Source organism: Tachyglossus aculeatus, chromosome 1, assembly GCF_015852505.1.
Source record: "Tachyglossus aculeatus isolate mTacAcu1 chromosome 1, mTacAcu1.pri, whole genome shotgun sequence".
NCBI lineage: Eukaryota > Metazoa > Chordata > Mammalia > Monotremata > Tachyglossidae > Tachyglossus > Tachyglossus aculeatus.
In genome coordinates this window covers 154,475,149-154,494,979 of record NC_052066.1, presented here as the reverse complement: position 1 = coordinate 154,494,979, position 19,831 = coordinate 154,475,149, and the positions used below count along the sequence as shown (strand labels likewise).

The 19,831-nt window shown below is 40.8% G+C and overlaps 1 protein-coding gene across 2 annotated transcripts in view; it reads right to left on the bottom strand.

Moving 5' to 3' along the window:
- Window positions 1-19,831, bottom strand: part of DICER1 (dicer 1, ribonuclease III) — an 84,705-nt gene that overhangs the window by 31,088 nt on the left and 33,786 nt on the right. For both annotated transcript variants that reach the window (XM_038744448.1, XM_038744449.1), the window contains 9 exons: window positions 19,057-19,217; window positions 17,849-18,017; window positions 14,660-15,132; window positions 6,471-6,603; window positions 4,525-4,767; window positions 4,282-4,436; window positions 2,821-2,953; window positions 2,061-2,136; window positions 887-1,026 (listed from right to left, as the gene is read on the bottom strand). In XM_038744448.1, the coding sequence (XP_038600376.1) occupies window positions 887-1,026; window positions 2,061-2,136; window positions 2,821-2,953; window positions 4,282-4,436; window positions 4,525-4,767; window positions 6,471-6,603; window positions 14,660-15,132; window positions 17,849-18,017; window positions 19,057-19,217 (1,683 nt within the window). The remainder of the gene's footprint in view (window positions 1-886; window positions 1,027-2,060; window positions 2,137-2,820; window positions 2,954-4,281; window positions 4,437-4,524; window positions 4,768-6,470; window positions 6,604-14,659; window positions 15,133-17,848; window positions 18,018-19,056; window positions 19,218-19,831) is intronic.

The window sequence follows — 19,831 nt, the reverse complement described above, 5'->3', positions numbered from 1 at the left end:
GAATTTCAGAATGTTCATCCAACCCCGGGAATCTGTTTGGAAAACGCCTTCCCCTTGTGCTATAAGACAAGGGGCACCCTGAGATTATGAGATAGCAAAGAAGCTGCGAAGTGTCTGATAAATGAACAAACTACTCAGACACATTTACTACAAAGTGCTTGACAATAACACCAAAACAATGGTTTGAAGCCACCGTGAAAAGTGGAAAGAGAGATCAATATGAAACTGGAAGAGCAAACAATCAGTGTGTTGCTTACAAAACACACTTGTGATACATTTCTGAAATCCCACTGTAGATTTAACTTCCTCTTAGAATCTTAATTAAATATAAAGAAGGCACCGGAGGGCTCTAAACCAAGTGTGCATTCAGGAAAACATAGCAGGCAAGTGGAAACAGGATAAGAAACTCAGGGTAGCCAGTTGCAGAAGCTCCTGGCCTCAGCACTGCATAAATCATTTAACAAAACTCATCAATGATTCCACACTGAAGCAGGCAGCTGTCTTAGAATGGAAGTGATTCGCTCTCACAGCATACCCCAGTGGGGCAGCTTAAAGAAGAATGTTAACCCTCCTGCTTGGAAGGTCCTGAACTTGTCATGGCTTGGAAGAGTTTACAAGGAGGAAGACGACGGAAACGGAAATGTTTGTCAGTAGAAGTGGGCTTCTGCTTAATCCCTGCAGCCCCAAAGTGGAAAGTAAAATCCCAAAGATATACACCCGCCCCTAAACTCAGAGCCTTTTGGCAACGGCTATCTGCAAGGACAATTCAGGCCCTGCTGGCTGTCATTCTTACACTTGTTTCAAGTGCTCGCTTTTGAGTCTATTGCAAGCTGCCCAGAAATTGCCAGCAGTTAACAGTCTTCACCCTAAACTGGCTGATACTAACTGCTTTCGGGTAGCACTGCCTTCGTTTGGTGGAGCCGGGTCTTCCTGGAACACTGGTTTCTTCTTCGTCGTGTAAATCAAGCTCCTCCTCGTACTTAACAGTCTCTTTTCCAACTGGCATTAAATGATCATCCAGTTCACCTAAAAATGGGGGAACGAAAAGAGGCTCAGTATAAAACAAATCGACTATGAAAATCCAGCGCATCCTCACCCCACCTCCTTCATCAGTATCTCCCAGGCTGCTACTTTTCAAAGTAGTAGAGGCATCTGTGGATCTCAGGTTCTCTGCTGTGGTTTTGAATATCAAGGGTTGTTTCCTCACCCCAAAATTTTTCCCAGGGAAGACACAAGGGGTAAAAACCCAAGGGAAGCAACACTTCATATAAAAAACCTGTTTCCTCCTCCCACAACTCATCCCTATTGAGGGGCCAAATGGCAAATCTGGGAGAGAGAGACACGGCCATGCTGATGTCTAACTCGTCACAAACACATCCAATCACCAACAATTTCTCCATTCCTGTGGCCACAGAACTAAGCCCTAAGCACTAGCAGCAGGACTGACAGTTCTCAAATAACCCAGACCACTTATGTTCTTCCAACTTTAAATAATTCTGATCCAATAAGAGCAACTTCAAAGAGTCGTGTTCTCCATTCACTTCTACTGTTCTTTACCTGTAAGCTGAAAAAAACATCATTTTTTCTTTATATTTCACACTTGCTCATAATCAGGTTTCCTGTCATGCGGGTATTATATTCTTGATGAATACACATTGTGCTAAATCCCAACAGGTGTGTGTTTCCAGAAGGGAAAAAAAAATCCACTCCCATTTTATCCAAAACACATACGAACACCATGGGAAAGATTACTACTGAACAGATTTAATTATATAATTTGATTAAAAAGCACAACTGCTTAGTGAAATTTTATGGACTCTCCTAAGGTACCTCTATTTTTGGCTTTCATCATCCTAGTTACCTGCATTTTCAAGAACAGGAGACAGCCAGAATAACCTACAGCCTTCAGTTTCTATTCCAAAATATTTTTCTGAACGAATATTCACCAAAATGGCTATAGCATCTCTTTGCTTCAAATATAACTCATATTATACTCAGCAAATCTGTACTCAAAGAATTCCTCTCACACCCCATTAGGCTTGATTTCCAAAGATTTTTACCAATTTTGTGCAGTTTTTCACAGCAAATAAGAGCTACAACTCTCTCTGCCAGTCTTGTACAGCTCATTGGAGGACCCTGGAAATAAAATAAAATAAAATGAATGTTAAAAAATTTGGATCAAAAATTTATCATGAAAAATAAGCACTACATTTTTTTTCCTTTTTTAATGGTATTTGCAAAGTGCTTCCTATGTGCCAGGCACTGTTCTAGCGTTGGGGTAGATACAAGCTAATCAGGTTGGACACAGTCCATGTCCCACATGGGGCTCACAGTCTTAATCCCCATTTAACAGATGAGGTTATTTCTGCCAGGTTCACTCATTTATGCCATTGCTATTATAACATGACCTGAAAATTGTGTAGGTTTTATGGACTCTAGGATGCATTTAAGAACACATCATAAAAGTGCACTGCCCAACCAGAACACATCGGGATTTAGTTCATTAGAAATATAAAGAATTTTTAATCTGGGAAAGGTAGGCTAGGAATATAAGGATGTTTCATGTTCCTTACAATGCTGCTATTTTCAGAATAAAGCTTTTTTATGGTATTTGTTAAGTGCTTCCTATGTGCCAGGCACTGCACTTACCTGCTAAGCACTGCTCAGCACTGGGGTAGATACAAGCTACTCAGATTGGACATAGTCCACGTCCCACACATGAGGCTCACAGTCTTACACCCCATGTCATAGATGAGGTAATTGAGGCACAGAAGACACGACATTCCGTATTTGAATAAGCCATTCCTTATTTGAACTTACCACGATCGAGGCTCGGAGCGGAGAGTTGATTGGCAGATAAAGGGTTGAGTAAAATGTACTATCAGGAAGTTCTCTCGTTTTACATTTTGGAGCTAGATGAGTAAATGGATCACTTGGTAATCTAGCGCAGTATCTAAGGAGGGGAAAGGTTGAGTCTACAGTTAAAGGAAACTGGTAGATTCAAATAAATTAACCTGGTTAATTAAGAAGGTTAACCTTAATGATATGGAACTAAATTTGAAATTTGCTTAAAATTGTCACTCTCCAGAAAGTACTTTGCCAGGAGGTTTTATTTATGTTTTGTTTTTTTTTAAATAATGGTACTTATTAACTGCTTACTATGTGCCACGCACTGTACTTTAAAGCACTAGGGAAGACATAGTTATCAGGTGGGATCCCGTCCCTGACTCAGGGCTCACAGCCTTAATCCCCATTTTTCAGATGAAATAACTAAGAAACAGAGAGGTCAGGTGACTTGCCCACAGTCACAAAGCAGACAATTGGTGGAGCCGCAATTAGAATCCAGGTCCTCTGATTTGCAGGCCTGGGCTCTTTCCACTAGGTCATGATACTTCTCAAGAAGTAATCAGCAGAATTGAGTTTAGCAAGCTGCTCCTCTGTGAATCACTCTGGGAAGAGAGCCTAGTCCCGTGATGCAGGAAGTGAGCAGGCTCGTGATTTCCCATCCTCTGAAGTTTACAAAGCATAGTAGACTGGCCTTCATCAATCCAAATCCTGGTTAAGTGATTCAAACCGCTCATACTTGCTAAAACAAAAACTCATCTTCTTTTCATTCATTCCTTCAATCGTATTTATTGAGCACTTACTGTGTGCAAGGCACAATACTAACGCGGTTAGGAGTACAATATAACAACAGACACATACCCTGCCCACAACGAGCTTCTCTGACCACCCATAGAGCCAAAAGTATCATCAGAACCTAGAAGTGAGCTGATTGATGGCATATGAGAGATCTGACTACAATACAGTGAAAGTCTCTTTTTGACTATTCCACCTTTCCCACCAGGACATAATAATAATGGCATTTATTAAGTGCTTACTATGTGCAAAGCACTACAGAGGTGCTAAAATGAATAAAACAGCCCTCCCCCTTTTCCTGTTACTTATAATACGAGGATAATAGCTTGGGTGCCTGGCCTATGGTGAGTTGCAAGAATACACTCAATCATCTTCATCATCACCATCAACGGTATTTATTGAGTGCCTCCTGTGTGCAGAGCACTGTACTAAATGCTTGGGAGAGTACAATACAACAGAGTCGGTAGACACGCTCCCTGCCCACAATAAGCATAAAGTCTGAGGCGGGGGGGAGACATTAATAGAAAAATCAAATGTTACTTTCAGATTTTGGGCTGCGGTTCTTAATCTCGCAGTGCTCCATGGTAAAACACCAAACACTGCAATCTTTAAACCGAAACAAAGAATGACTGAGCACCATACCTATTGATGTGTCCTATAGCCGTGTTAATGGTGACTCTTGGACTGCCATCATCTGGTCGGAGCACGTAGGGTGGGAAAATGTCATCATCATCCACCACTGGTTCCGTTTCGGTTTCCCCAGGATCGACTGACTTGGAGCACTTGTTTCTTAAGATCTGAATTGAAAAAAAAAAAAAAAATTATGTGAAAAAAAATTCCTCTGCTCCACCAAGAAACAGTTAGTTCTCTTTTTTTGATCCCTACCTTTTCAATAGCTTTGTAGGTTTTGAGATCTTCTTCAAAGGTTATGATTTTGTCTGTGTCTGCTAACATGATGTAATTAGAGATCGGTGCCCTAGCTCTTCCCTTGGACTGCACGTAAGAGCGGTACTCTGTGGGCAAATCAAAACGGACCACCAAGTTGCATTTTGGTATGTCAACACCCTCTTCCACTATACTAGTTGCAATGAGTAAGTTGGTCTCATGTGCTCGAAATTTCCTAAGCACCTATAAAAAAAAAAAAACAAGGGAAAGTTCTTAGAAAGAAATGAGACGTTTTTAAAAATGCAAAGCAATCACCAGGACCAGAGTTCCCATTAACACAAGCCCAAAAGCTTAAGATTCCAAGATCACAGCCATGCAATGACACAGAAATTTGGAGTGTGAAAATGTGCACAAACATTTTAACATGTTCACAAATCTAAGGCTCACAATGCCTAAAATCAGTGGTATTTATTGAGCGCTTACTGTACGCAAAGCACTACAATACAAAAGAGTGGGCAGACACACTTCCTGCCCACAAGGAGCTCACAGTCTAGAGGGGGAGATAGACGTTAAAATAAATAAAATTATAGATCTGTACGTAAATGCTGAGGGTGGGGTGAATATCCAGGGCTCAAAGGATACATATCCAAGTGCGTAGGTGAGACGGGGGGGAGAGGGAGTAGGGGAAACGGTTTAAACTGGGGAAGGCCTCTTGTAGATGTGATTTTAATAAAGCTTTCAAGGTGGGGAAAGTGGTGGTCTGTCCTATATGAAGGGGGAGGGGGTTCAAATAGCTCTAGTGCCTATAATGGCATTAAACCAGAAAACCAGTTTAGAATTTAAAATCTTCAGTGTTAAATTTGTGTTTTTTTGAAAGAGGTCCAGACTGAAAATATTTAAACAAACTACGGAACAAAGCAAGCTCTTTCCACTCAAAAGAATTGGAAATAACTATCCCTGCATAACTACTTCATCTGCCAAATATAGTCTTAAAGGTCTTAGTTTGGGTATTAAAATCTTAAGTCTTCTGGCTTTATACTTTGCAATGGATCGCTTTTTCATTTCTGTCAACTGCTCACTTTTTCATCTCTGTCACTTCAAAGAAGTTTAGATTTATGCAGTTGGAATTGGAAGATAAGTTTTTCCAGGAAAGAATCACTACCCTATCTTTCTTCAAAGGGATGGAGAGGGTGACACCCTCTGCAGCTTGGCTAATTTTTTCCTTTAGCTTCCACTTTGGGAGCTATTAATGACCTGAGCTAGGCTGGGTTAAGACGGCCAAAAGTCATCAGGACTCTGATAAATTTGATTTAAGATAATCCTACCACAGCATCACCTTTCAGCAAATTTAATATGAGAATAGCTAATGTGAAAATTTTAAAACGAATTTGAAGTAAATTATTTCAGTATTTTTCAACCAGTCTGAGCCCCCCTGAAAAGAGGTGGTTTCTGAGCTTGGGGCCTTAAAAGGGGTGATTTCATTAAAAGACGAGAAAGCTACAAAACTGTACCAGTGTCACGTTTCTTAAAGTGTCCCAAAAGAGAAAGGACTTTCAACCAAATCAAATCAGAAAGTCGGTTCAGTCTGACACTAGAAAAGTGTCCAACTGAAGCATGATATTCAAAACGGGAGCTAAGAAGTTCTTCACCATTTTGATTTTCTATGAAACAGTAGTTCTGTGCCATCAATAACCCACTAGAGGAAAATGAAATGGTTGATGATATGACAATTAAGACAAGAAATTGGTTTTACAGACAATTCTTCAAGTTCTGAGTGCATGATTCAATCTACAGCCATTTCAAGACACAGATGTGCTTTGTACGCATAAACCATCTGTATTACAAACAAATGTGAAGAACTGTCGAGAATGGAGTTACTACAGGCAGTCCGTCTGTGAATATCCAGAATGTTATTGTTACTATACAATTATTTTAACTTAAGTTACCTCTTCCTGTTTTCTAAATTCCACTTCCATCTGTTTGCTACGAGGTTGATTCTTTCCAATGCCATGGCCAGTTATAAAATTGCTGCTGATATAAGCCAGTTCTGGATCTTGTTTGCCAGCTTCCTTTATCAATCTAGGAAAATTACAGAGATTTTAAAGTTAAACATAGTTGAGAAAATTAAAGAAAACCTTTTATGTAAGGTCTATATTAAAAATGGAAATTGTACATACAGATGGCCTTGGAATGCTTTTCTAAAAATAACGACTTACAGAGAATTCATTCTTTAAATCTCAACCAAGCATATTGTATAGGGATGATGTGGAAAAAATTACCTTTAAATGCTTAAACAGATTACCTCTTAACAGCTCATACCAAAACCCTACTTTAAATGTTTATGTAGGTTCTGAAGGATAGAAGTAAATGGCATCAGAGTAGCTGTGGGAATAAATATATTCTAAGGTTGAATGAACAGAAATAGAGTCCTCCATGCCTAGCTTTTCTGAGGTATTACTGAATCTAGAGCATAAAGATAAAATTGGGTTCACTTTAATGGTCACCACAAAAACATTAAGCTTTTTCGCATAAAGCAAGTTCATAAAACCATAAGGATTAGCAGAAATTATCAAATACTCCTCCTTTGATTCCCTGCAGAAAGAGCTAACCTTGCAATTTGCCCCAGGCTGATGAACAGATCTTCCAACTCACTGAAGAAATTCCACCACCCGAAGTAGCATGCTCCAAATCTTTTTTTTTTGTACATAACTTGAGTACTGTGTGCAGTGCTCTGAACACAGTAAGTGCTCAATAAATACGATTGATTGATTGAGTCCTCAGAGTTTGGAATGCACTAGGGTAACGCAAATAATATGGCTAATCTAATTTTTTTAAAAAATCTATCCCTCATCGATGTGAATCACTTCTGACACCTAATAAAGAGTCCACAAATAAGTAAAACGAAACATTTATCCAAACAGCGTGTTGTCTGGCAGAAGCAAGGATTCAGTGTGCCTAACAAGGACAGGAAATGACAGGAAGCAGTCAGGGAAGCAGAGAAGATGGACACAGGAGAACAGGAAAAACGCCACTGGAGTGGCAGGCTCTGGAAAGGATCAGTTGCTGGGAAGCCCGGGCACTTAGAATTAGCCTGCCACTGCTGCAGGGATTGATTTATCAATTAATGGCATTTATTGAGCGCTTACTGTGCAGAGCACTGACCTGAGCACTTGGGACTGTACAACAGAGTTGGCAGACAATCCCTGCCCCCAAGGATCTTACAGTCTAGAGGGGGAGAGAGACCTGAAAACAAAATTATGGATCTGTGCTGAGGGGCAGAGGGTGGGGTGACTATCAAGTGCTTAAGTGCTTAAGGGGCACAAGCAATGCAGAAAGGAGGGCGAATAGGCAAACGAGGGTTTAGTCAGGGATGGTCTCTTGGCGGGATCAAGGCTTTGTTCGATCTTACCTCCTTCCCTTCCCCACAGCACCTGTACATATGTATATATGGTTGTACATATTTATTACTCTATTTATTTATTTATTTATTTATTTTACTTGTACATTTCTATCCTATTTATTTTATTTTGTTGGTATGTTTGGTTCTGTTCTCTGTCTCCCCCTTTTAGACTGTGAGCCCACTGTCGGGTAGGGACTGTCTCTATGTGTTGCCAATTTGTACTTCCCAAGCGCTTAGTACAGTGCTCTGCACATAGTAAGCGCTCAATAAATACGATTGATTGATTGATTGATTGATTGCCTGGACACTTCAAAGCACTGAAGGCAGGATACAGCATATGGAGACCTGGCTACTGAGAGCAAACCTTACAGCAATACTGAAGCCCATAGGTACCAATAACCCTCGGCAGAGTGTGGACAAATGCAAGAGGGCACAGTCAGCGCTTGATAAATATGACTAAATGAACATACAGACGCAAACACAAAGAAAGGAAAGGAACATACTCAGGAACAAATTCACAGTCATAGAAACAAATGCATAGCCCCACAAAGTTTTGAATACTACGGGCAGGGAACATCTCTACCGGTTTCGTTAAAGCACTTAGTACAGCGTTCTACAGACAGTAAACTCTTGATAAATACGACTGATTGATTGAACATACAGAAGTGTGAGAGCCAGGAAGTGAAGGATACAAAGAGCATGAGGAATGAACAGGAGACAAGGGAAGGCAACGAAGACTGGAGAGGAACAGGAAAGGGGAAGGTTGGAAAGACAGAGAAACAAGTAATGTGATAAGGAGAAGAGAACAAAATTTAAAATCCTTGGATCTTGCAAAAGCCTCAGTTAGTCTAATCTTGGATTGCTTTTACTAAATAGCCTAATGCACCGAGAACTGTCTCAGTGATCCTCTTTGATGGCTTTTGCTAAATAGCCCAATGCACCTAGAACTGTCTCAGTGATCCAGTACGAAGTGTTCCGTTGATAAACTTCAACATGAATTTCTCCATTTCATCTGCTTGAATGTAAGTAGCACCCCAGAGCAAAAGAAAGAATATCAAAAAAAGGAAAGAAAAAAAAAAAGCCACTGATCACTGGCTTACATTTCCTCTAGCAGTTATGCAGAACAAAAACAAATACTAACATTTGATTTAAATTCAGATTTAACATTAGGGTCTGGATGCCTCAGTTCAATAAAATTCAACATATAGTGTATTCTTCTTGTTTAGCATGACTGTAAAACATTACTTGCAGGTTAGAGAAAGAGGTAGGTTTCACTTCCGGAGTATATAATCAATCGTATTTATTGAGCGCTTACTGTGTGCAGAGCACTGTACTAAGCGCTTGGGAAGTACAAGTTGGCAACATATAGAGACAGTCCCCACCCTACAGTGGGCTCACAGTCTAGATGACATTTTGTTGAAGGGATTGCTTTTTACTTATTTTTATGAGGATTTGCTTATTTAATCATGTTGAAGGAGATAGTTGTGAAGTCATTTTTAGTTGAATACTCATTTTGGCGTGGGAGAGGAGTTGTGCTAAACTGCATTAGGAAAACAACTGCTAACCTCAGCAGGGTGCAAAGACCACGCATGAACTTCGCAATGTGTTGCACCCCTACTCATCCACTGCTCTCCTTGCACCAGTAAGAAGATGAGTGGCAGAGAAGTGAGAGCGTAAGGGTCACTGCACAAGCCGCTAGCACGCTGTGGGCAGGGATTGTCTCTGTTGATGAACTGTACTTCCCAAGCACTTAGTACAGTGCTCTGCACAAAGTAAGTGCTCAATAAATACGATTGAATGAAGTATCAACTCATCTCCCCCTTTTAGACTGTGAGCCCACTGTTGGGTAGGGACTGTCTCTATATGTTGCCAATTTGTACTTCCCAAGTGCTTAGTACAGTGCTCTGCACATAGTAAGCGCTCAATAAATACGATTGATGATGATGATGATGATCTGTCAGGTTCTTGGTCCTGAAATTTCAGGGCTGAGGTTCAACTATCATTCCTGAAAGGAGACTCCATGATCATCCATCTCCAAACTCCTCTTCCTAGTTCAGGTCGGTTTCCACCCATAACAATTCACTCTTCCCTAATTGTTGGAAACTTTGCCATTGAAGAGGTAAGCCTTACGGAGGCAATGCACTGATTTCTAACTCCACCTACTGCTTATAAACACACAGCCAGAGAGAGAAAGAGGTGCTAAATAGGATATCATGTTAAGCACTAAGTTCCATTAGGTACTAGTTGATGGAGAAAGCTATGGCAACCCCATAAGTTTGAGCCCATGACTTTTTATAAAACTACACGCGATTATCTCAAATGGGAAGTGATTACGAAAGTAAGTCACGATCACTAGCCCATGCAAGGTAACTTTCATTCATTCATTCATTCATTCCATCGTATTGAGCGTTTACAGTATGCAGAGCTCTGTACTAAGCGCTTGCGAAGTACAGGTTGGCAACATATAGAGACCGTCCCTACCCAACATCAGGCTCACAGTCTAGAAGGGGGAGACGGACAACAAAACACTAGACAGGTGTCAAAGTCGTCAGAACAAGTAGAATTAAAGCTATATGCACATCATTAACAAAATAAATAGAAGAGTAAATATGTACAAGTAAAATAAATAGAGTAATAAATCTGTACAAATATAAATACAAGGGCTGTGGGGAGGGGAAGGAGGAGAGGAAAAAGGGGATTTAGTCTCGGAAGGCCTCTTTGATCTTAGACTGTAACTACCTCCAACTACCTCCGCCAGATCTTTCTAAAGCAACACCCCAAGAGATATTTGCAAAGTGTTCCTCTGAAATAAGGGTGTATTGGGAACAGTGTTGTGGGAAACGTTTTCTCACAGCTCTGAATGTAATTTGTTAAGTTTCCTGATCCAGAGCCCCTGACAACGATGCAGCAACATGACAATCAAGCTCTTTCAGGTAATCCAAAATGACAATGTAGATCACTCCCTATCACTATTCTAATCCTTTCTTGATCCTTACGAACCCCAAACTGGGTCCCTTCCACCTGTCTCCCCGATCTCCCTCCACTCTAGCTACATTTTTCCCCCCTTAAACCACAGACTGGCACAGTCTCCCATTCATACGCTCTTAGTAAGCAGGGGTCACGTCGACCAATTCTGTTGTACTGTGCTCTCCCAAGCGCTTAGTACAGTGCCCTGCACAACGTAAGCACTTAAGAAACGGCGTCGACTGATTGTTGCTACCACCACTGTTAAGTGGTCCCAGCTGGGTCCTGCCCCAGAGGTCAGATACCAGAACCGTGGACGCCACTTCTTGCTCCGAAAGCCCAGGTTCATTTTGGTCACACATTCCCGCTGTCCTTTTGACCAAGTTCCTCTCGGCAAATCCCACTCCGTCCGCAGATAGCTGCCTAGGAAATTTGTGTCTCTCAACCAGCTGTGATGAGGCAAGATTCCCCACCAGATGGCCTCAGATGACAAATGAAAAATAGGAGAGGGAGGAATAGATGAACATTTATTTCTCTCCCTCTGGTCAGAGACGGCAGGGAATCAGGGTGAGAGAAATGAGATCTCCTTTCTTCCATTCCCTTCCCATCTATGCTACCTTCCTCTCACGCTACTACCAACCACGGAACCAGCCTGTTAATCCCTCATTTGAAAGCGGCATGGAAGAAGCAGGGCAACGAGAGGAAGCAGGGGAGGGTTTACGAAACCTTGATCACCTCAGCAATTAGTGCACGCTGGACCTCATTTTATCATCATCATCAATCGGATTTATTGAGCGCTTACTGTGCGCAGAGCCCTGTATTAAGCGCTTGGGAAGTACAGGTTGGCAACATATAGAGACAGTCCCTACCCAACAGTGGGCTCACAGTCTAAAAGGGGGAGACATTTAATGTATTGTATGTAGAGGGTTTCCAAAAACAGCTGAAAGAAAATTAAAAATCTTAACGTTTAATTTATAAAGACTGGCATTTGACTGATACAACTGTCGACAATTATTAACGAGACATGTTTTTCTGTTTTAAACAAATCAATAACATGATTGCTACTTCATATTGAGGAAATGAGAATTCTCTGCTTTTCCTTCATTATTTAGTCAAACCTGAAAAATATACTAAACGGTTTGCTTTTCCTGCAAAGTATTTTTCCCCAATAAATGTATCCTTCAGATTTCTATAATTTGTACTTCCCAAGCGCTTAGTACAGTGCTCTGCACATGGTAAGCGCTCAATAAATACGATTGATGATGATGATTTCTGCCTAAAGCAAGAGAAACATTTTTCAAAAAGGGATTAAATCATGAGAAAACAACTCATGCCCCCTGGATATTTGTTAAATATTAATCAATCAATCGTATTTATTGAGCGCTTACTATGTGCAGAGCACTGTACTAAGCGCTTGGGAAGTACAAATTGGCATCACATAGAGACAGTCCCTACCCAACAGTGGGCTCACACTGCCTTAAAGCATTTTAGTGATACAATTGTGATTTATTTTATTGTGCACTTGTAATCAGCAAGTGGAAAATTGTGTGTATTAAAATAATCTGATTTGTTACGGAAGGAAGAAATCTGTACTTCAGGAAATTTTTCTCAGTTAATAAAATAGATTACTAGATGTCTGAAAAAGCAACCAATCATATTTATTAAGAGCTTACCGTGTGCAGGGAATTGTATTTGGAAGAGTACAATACAACAGGGTTGGTAGACATGTTCCCTGCCCACACTGAGCTTACAGTCTATAGAGCAAGACTGAAGCATAACAAGGAAAAACGTTAAGACAATCAGGAAAAAGTCAAAGCTATCTGCTCATTTATCTGACATTTCACATTACTGATTTCAAACTACTGAATTTTCAAATTCAAATTACTACAAAATTTCAAATACTTTTAATGATTCGATTTTTGAAATGAGTAAAATGACAGTTTTCAGTGAGTTAACTTTTCTTAGGGCGTTAATCACTCTTCTGGGATTCTAAATGGCTGAGTTAATTCACTTCCAAAAGGTAAAATGGGATCTCACAACCCACTTAACCGGAAGATGAGATATTGTGATGCAAACTGCCAGAAATGAAATATCCCACCTTTTTCTGGAGAATTCTGTTCACTAACCACAAAATAAATTCAAAAAGAAGGAAAAAAGGTAGTTTACTACTACTTACTTCAAGATCTCTTAGTATAAACAGTCCTAACTTGTGTACCACCACAAAAGAGGTTACAAGTAAAGGTATTAGGCCACAAGCAATCTTTTTTTTTTCTGAACTCATTTCATATTGGCCATATTTCCACTGAGAATCAAATATGGTCATTAAATTGAAATAGTCCCATAGTTTCTCTAGGAAAATGAGTTGGGATTAATCCAACGAGTTGCAAAAATTTTCATCTAGATGAAACTGGCATTTTTAGTTTGTGGAACAGAGGCACTCATGAACAGGGGCTAGAAGTGACATACTAACTCAGCCTACTTTCTCCCCAGAGCGTGAACTGATTTAAATATCTAATTCACATTTCAGGACAAGAGTTTCCAATAAGGCAACCTGGGCCAGAGGGCCAGACGGGAATCAGCCCTGCCACATTTGCAAAGAGATGAATCAGATACTAACATTTCCATGGTTCTTTCACCAGTAACGGATTGACTCAGCCGGGCTAGGAAATCCCCAGGATACCTGCAGTCTTCAGAGAGATGTCACAGCTTAGTACAGTGCTCTGCACACAGTAAGCGCTCAATAAATACGATTGATTGATTGACTGATTGACTGAGACCAACCTTGGTCATTGGTTTTCACTGGTGACTTCTGCTATACTGTTTTCAAGAGAGCTAAGACGGAAGATCATGCCATAAAACGTGGCGTGGGGTGCAGTGATGATGATGGTATTTGTTACGTGCTTACTATGTGCCAAGCACTGTTCTAAGCGCTGGGGTAGATACAAGGTAATCAGGTTGCCCCACGTGGGGCTCACAGGCTTCATCCCCATTTTACAGCTGAGGTAACAGGTGCAGAGAAGTGAAGGGACTTGCCCCAAGTCACACAACTGACAAGCGGTGGAGCCGGAATTACAACCCACGACCTCTGACTCCCAAGCCCGTGATCTTTCCACTAAGCCATGGTGCTTCTCCACTAATAATAATGATAATAATGGCACTGTTCTAAGTGTTGGCAGAGGTACAAAGTAATCAGGTTGTCCCACATGGGGCTCACGGTCCTAATCCCCCTTTTACTGATGAGGTAACTGAGGCACAGTGAAGAGAAGTGACTTGCCCAAAGTCACACAGCTGAGAAGTGGCAGATCTGGGATTAGAACCCACGACCTCTGACTCCCAAGCCCGAGAGAACCCTCTGATTTTTTGGATTCTTATATTCGTTATTCCTAGTTGCAGCCTAAGACTCTCAATTTATTGTAGGGTGACAACATTCTGCATATAAAAGTAGCTCAACTGACAAAAGAAAAAACAAACAAAAAACCACCACTGCTGATAGACTACAGAACTAATTGCAGAGGAAACTTCCCAGAACAAAACTGCTAATTTTTAATTAGGTAATTCCAATATACTTGCTCTCCACTCTTTGGTAAATATTGAGAGGAATTTAAAGGAGCTTTCATTCTTTCCTCACCCATTAGTTCTTGTTCCCCATTATTTAATTATACAAAGATTATATCCCAACAAATTCCAAAGAATATTTTCATACTTAGCTCTAAGACATTGCTCAATATTTATTTACAAAAGCAAAACAGGTTTGTCTTTGAAGAAACTTACCTGTTTAAAACCACTGCCGTGTATCTTCTCTCCACAAAAATAATTCCACATAAAATGTTGGTAAATGGAGAGGGAAAATTTGTCTCTGGCTTCTCTTTTTCTTCAATTTCCTCATCCTCGTCATCATCTTCGGAATCGCTCCAAGAAACATAATTATCTTGGTTCCTATTGTTATACCACTCAACACTTTCAAACTGCTGCCGCTCAAATGGTTTATACTTGCGCAATATTTCAAGCAGTTTGATCACTTTTGGGGTTACAAATTTCAGGTCAAGTGAGGCAGGTGAGAAGTGCTCTTCACAGAGTGCATGTATTTTCCTTAGGAAAGTGTCTGTAAACAATAAAAATTTTCTGTGCAGCTCCTCTTGTTCGTGTTTGATATACTTCTGGAGTTCTCTTACCATCATACCAGCTACTTTATCTGCACACCAAGGTCCCAGAACCACCAAAACCGCTCGACAGTCTGACAGTATCTACAATGAAAATCACATGAGTCAGATGCCGTGTAATAAAAACAAAAAATATCTAGACTCTGGAATTTGAAAATATCTTTTTTGCAGTACTTGTTAAGCACTTACTATATGCCAGGCACTGTTCTAAAGGCTGGGGTCGACCCAAGTTAATCAGGTTGAACAGAGTCCATGTTTCACATGGGGCTCACGGTCCTAATTCCAATTTTACGGGACCAAACAAATAAGTCACAAGAGTTAAATGACTTGCCCAAGGTACCACAACATACAAGTGGCGGGGCTGGGATTAGAACCTAAGTCCTACTAAGTACTAAAAGAAGAGTTATAATCAAACTCCAACAATACAGGAAACTCTCAGTTTAAGTAAACAAAGACATCTTTGTTTACTTAAACTGAGTAAGTTAGAAGCAGCGTGGCTCAGTGGAAAGAGCCCGGGCTTTGGAGTCAGAGGTCATGGGTTCAAACCTCGGGTCCACCAACTGTCAGCTGTGTGACTTTGGGCAAGTCACTTCACTTCTCTGTGCTTCAGTTACTTCATCTGTAAAATGGGGATTTAGACTGTGAGCCCCCCATGGGACAATCTGATCTTCATCATCAATCGTATTTATTGAGCGCTTACTGTGTGCAGAGCACTGTACTAAGCGCTTGGGAAGTACAAATTGGCAACTTATAGAGACAGTCCCTACCCATCAGTGGGCTCACAGTCTAAAAGAGGGAGACAGAGAACAAAACCAAACATACTAACAAAATAAAATAAATAGATATGTACAAGTAAAATAAATAAATATGATCACCTTGTAAACTCCCCAGCGCTTAGGACAGTGCTTTAGTGCTTTAGGACAGTGCCCTCACTGAAACTCGTTCTTGCCTGTCCCGCCGTCGACCCCCGGCCCACGTCTTCCCCCGGGCCTGGAATGCCCTCCCTCTGCCCCTCCGCCAAGCTAGCTCCCTTCCTTCCTTCAAGACCCTGCTGAGAGCTCACCTCCTCCAGGAGGCCTTCCCAGACTGAGCCCCTTCCTTCCTCTCCCCCTCGTCCCCCTCTCCATCCCCCATCTTACCTCCTTCCCTTCCCCACAGCACCTGTATATATGTATATATGGTTGTACATATTTATTACTCTATTTATTTATTTATTTATTTTACTTGTACATTTCTATCCTATTTATTTTATTTTGTTGGTATGTTTGGTTCTGTTCTCTGTCTCCCCCTTTTAGACTGTGAGCCCACTGTTGGGTAGGGACTGTCTCTATGTGTTGCCAATTTGTACTTCCCAAGCGCTTAGTACAGTGCTCTGCACATAGTAAGTGCTCAATAAATAGGATTGATTGATTGATTGCTTTGCACATAGTAAGCGCTTAATAAATGCCACTATTATTATTATTATTATTATTATTATTATTATTATCTTCCTGGGAATTAAGGTCAAACCACATTTTCAAGAAAGGAATCCTGGAATGGGTATATGAGATAAAGTGCTGCTATATCGGCCAATATAGTCTTAAATTTATTTTTAAATAAACTCATGTTTAACATGGATATATCCAAGAGGAAAACGCCAGGCTGAGGCAGAATTTATAATTTTCATTACAATTATGACTTTCATTTACAATTCCCAATGCTGACGGGAATGTCTAAAAAATGGATTTTGCAGTAGACTAGTTCCCAATTTTTAGGAAAATTTTCAATAAAAATCCTTAGCATTTAAGTTATGCTTCTGTGCGACTCATAAAAATACTGGCATGTAGTGCTATGTGACGGTACACAGTAGCATGTGGTGGCATGCAGTGAGAACAGTGGGCCGACACGCTGTTCTAAAAACGAAATCCATCCTGCACCAGGGATTGCCTGGATTCCCATTCCAGCCCCACTGCAGCCTCAGGGCTGCAGGGCACCAAGCTCTCTCTACATCTACATCATCAATCATCATCAATCATATTTATTGAGCGCTTACTGTGTGCAGAGCACTGTACTAAGCGCTTAACATGACTCCTAGCCCGATGTTGCCAACTTGTACTTCCCAAGCGCTTAGTACAGTGCTCTGCACTCAGTAAGCGCTCAATAAATACAATTGATTGATTGACTCCTATCACATAGAATATTCCACAAGAGAGGCAACATAGTGAAATGGAAACGAGCTCGGGTCTGGAAATTGGGAGCCCCAGGTTCTACTCTGTCATTGGCCTGCTGTGAGTTTGGGCAAGTCACTTACCACTCTTAGGCCTCAATTTTTTTCATCTGTAAAGTGGGGGTAAGACTTGTCTTTCCCTACCTCACACAGAAGTAAGGTGAGAGAGCACTTTGGGAACAAGAACACTACAAAAAGATGAAGGAATTAAGCTACCTTTACCTAGAATAATTTGAGCTGTTAAATAGACATTTTACTATCCTATAAGATTTTTTCATCTGTAAAGTGGGGGTAAGACTTGTCTTTCCCTACCTCACACAGAGGTAAGGTAAGAGAGCACTTTGGGAACAAGAACACTACAAAAGGATCAAGGAATTAAGCTACTTTTACCTAGAATAATTTGAGCTGTTAAATAGACATTTTACTTATTACCACATTTTCGATTTCTGGTTGGCCAGGCACTGATGACCTGCACGCTCTGATGACACACCTTTGCGATATCATTCAACAGTAATGAACTAAGGGGAAACAGGAACTTATGGAGCACCATTACCTCTACTACTCTCCTCAAAACCTTAATTCACATTTCCGTACCTGTTTAGAAATTAACGTAGAATCTCGTTCTTTAGAAAGTACAGTTATGTTGCAGTCATTGAGAAAATTAAGTGCTTCATCCAATTCCTTCAGCAGTCTTTCATAGAGTCCGCTTTTATCAACATATGGTCCACAATCCACTACAATCTCACATGGCTGAGAAGAGTATCTTCAAAATTAGAAACACAAATGTTCGTTACTTTCCACTTTGAAAAATGCAGATTGCATGCCGACCAAGTTAAAACGCCACACGTTATCTGCTTTCTGGCACCATAGGCAGGAAAGCTATTTTCAGAAGTTATCTGAAAAAATCTGTCACGTGCTGCTTACTGGAGGGGTACTAGATGGATAGAACTGTTGGACTGGCACAGCTGCATAAACCAAGAGGGTGGAGGAAACTATAAGAGTGCTCCTGAGGGCTCCCTTTCCTTTTCCTCAGGTCCTGGACATGAATAAGAACTTTGTGGTTTCTTCTTTCTCCTAGGGCCTGGGGGAAGGAGCTTCGCTAATATGAAGGAATCAAACCGTGTCAGCCTCTCTGCACGACGGTGGGAAAACACGGTTCAGAAAGCCACAACCCCAAAAGAGACACTGCTGCCACTTCGATAAACAACATCCTAGGAGCTTCGGGCTCATTCTCAATGGAATCCTGCCTCTTTGAACCTTTTATTTCAAAAGCTGAAAAGAAGGGATGGGCAGAGGGAAGGTGCCTGTTGGAGGGCAGACCCCAAATTCTAGAATTCAAGCGCTCAGCACAGTGCTTTGCACACAGTAAGCACTCAGTGAATGAATCAATCAATAAATGAAGAGAAGCCTTTTAAGAAGCCTCTGCACTGGATCGTTTGAGATGTTCCAGCAATGCAAAGAGCTGTTGAGATGTGTCTGGTCCGTAGCGACTCTATGTACGCATCTCTCCCAGAATACCCCACCTCCATGTGCAATCATTGCAGTAGTGTATGCAGTTTTCTTGGTAAAAATAAGGAAGTAGTTTACCATTGCCTCCTTCCAAATGCAATTACTAGTAGCCAGCAATGAACTAGTAAATCACGATTGTTTCTTTATCACGTGCCACACCGCCATGCTTTTAACTCTGCCCAGCGCTTGCTATAATTCCAGAAGGCAACGTAAACCTTTGCTAACTAGTCAAGATGAAAATTAATTTTACAAGGTATCTGTTTTACTAACACAGCGTGAGCCACCAAGCATACCTGTCTAAAACCACCAAATCGGTTGCAGTTTCAGCATTGCTCTTAAGGATTTTCTCCAGTTTCTGAATCTTCTCCTCCAACTCCGCTGGATCACATTTCCCATTTAAAATGGATGCAGTTAGTCCCAAAATTCGAGGACACGATGGATAATTTTCACAGATCTGAGATAATAAAAACAGGCCTCTAAGATTTCCTTTCACTCTGGGGACACCAGGCCTGACTTGATTTTATATACAAACCAAAAAACTACACTTAATTACTGAAGCCATATCTAAAACTTGAGAGTAACAGAGAGTAGCTAATTATAGAATATTTATATTGGAACATAAACTATATTATAGTTCATGCTAGACTGTAAATTCCTCAAGGGCATAAGTTCTCTGCAAATATGCATTACAATTCTCAACTTTCAACTTCAAAATTGCTCAAATTTTCAAGAGGGAACAGTGTTTTTTTGTTGTTGTTTTTTTTTTTTAAGAAAATGTCACTCTGCTACATGCAATCATTCGTTATATAACCCAATCCATAGCAGCATTTTCTCCCTGCACACATGGTAATTGAATATATGGAGGAGTTGTTGCTTGTAGCGGTTTGCCTACATCAGTGCGGCAATGGAAGATGGCGAAATCACACCAAAGTGGTGACTTTAAACCCTGGGCAGAAAATATAAGGTGAGCCTTTAGAGCCTCCAAAAGGACGACGGTTTTGAGAAGCCTGAAGGCATCGCCTTGGATTAAGTGCCCTACATCAATTTCCCATCAACACAACAAGATTC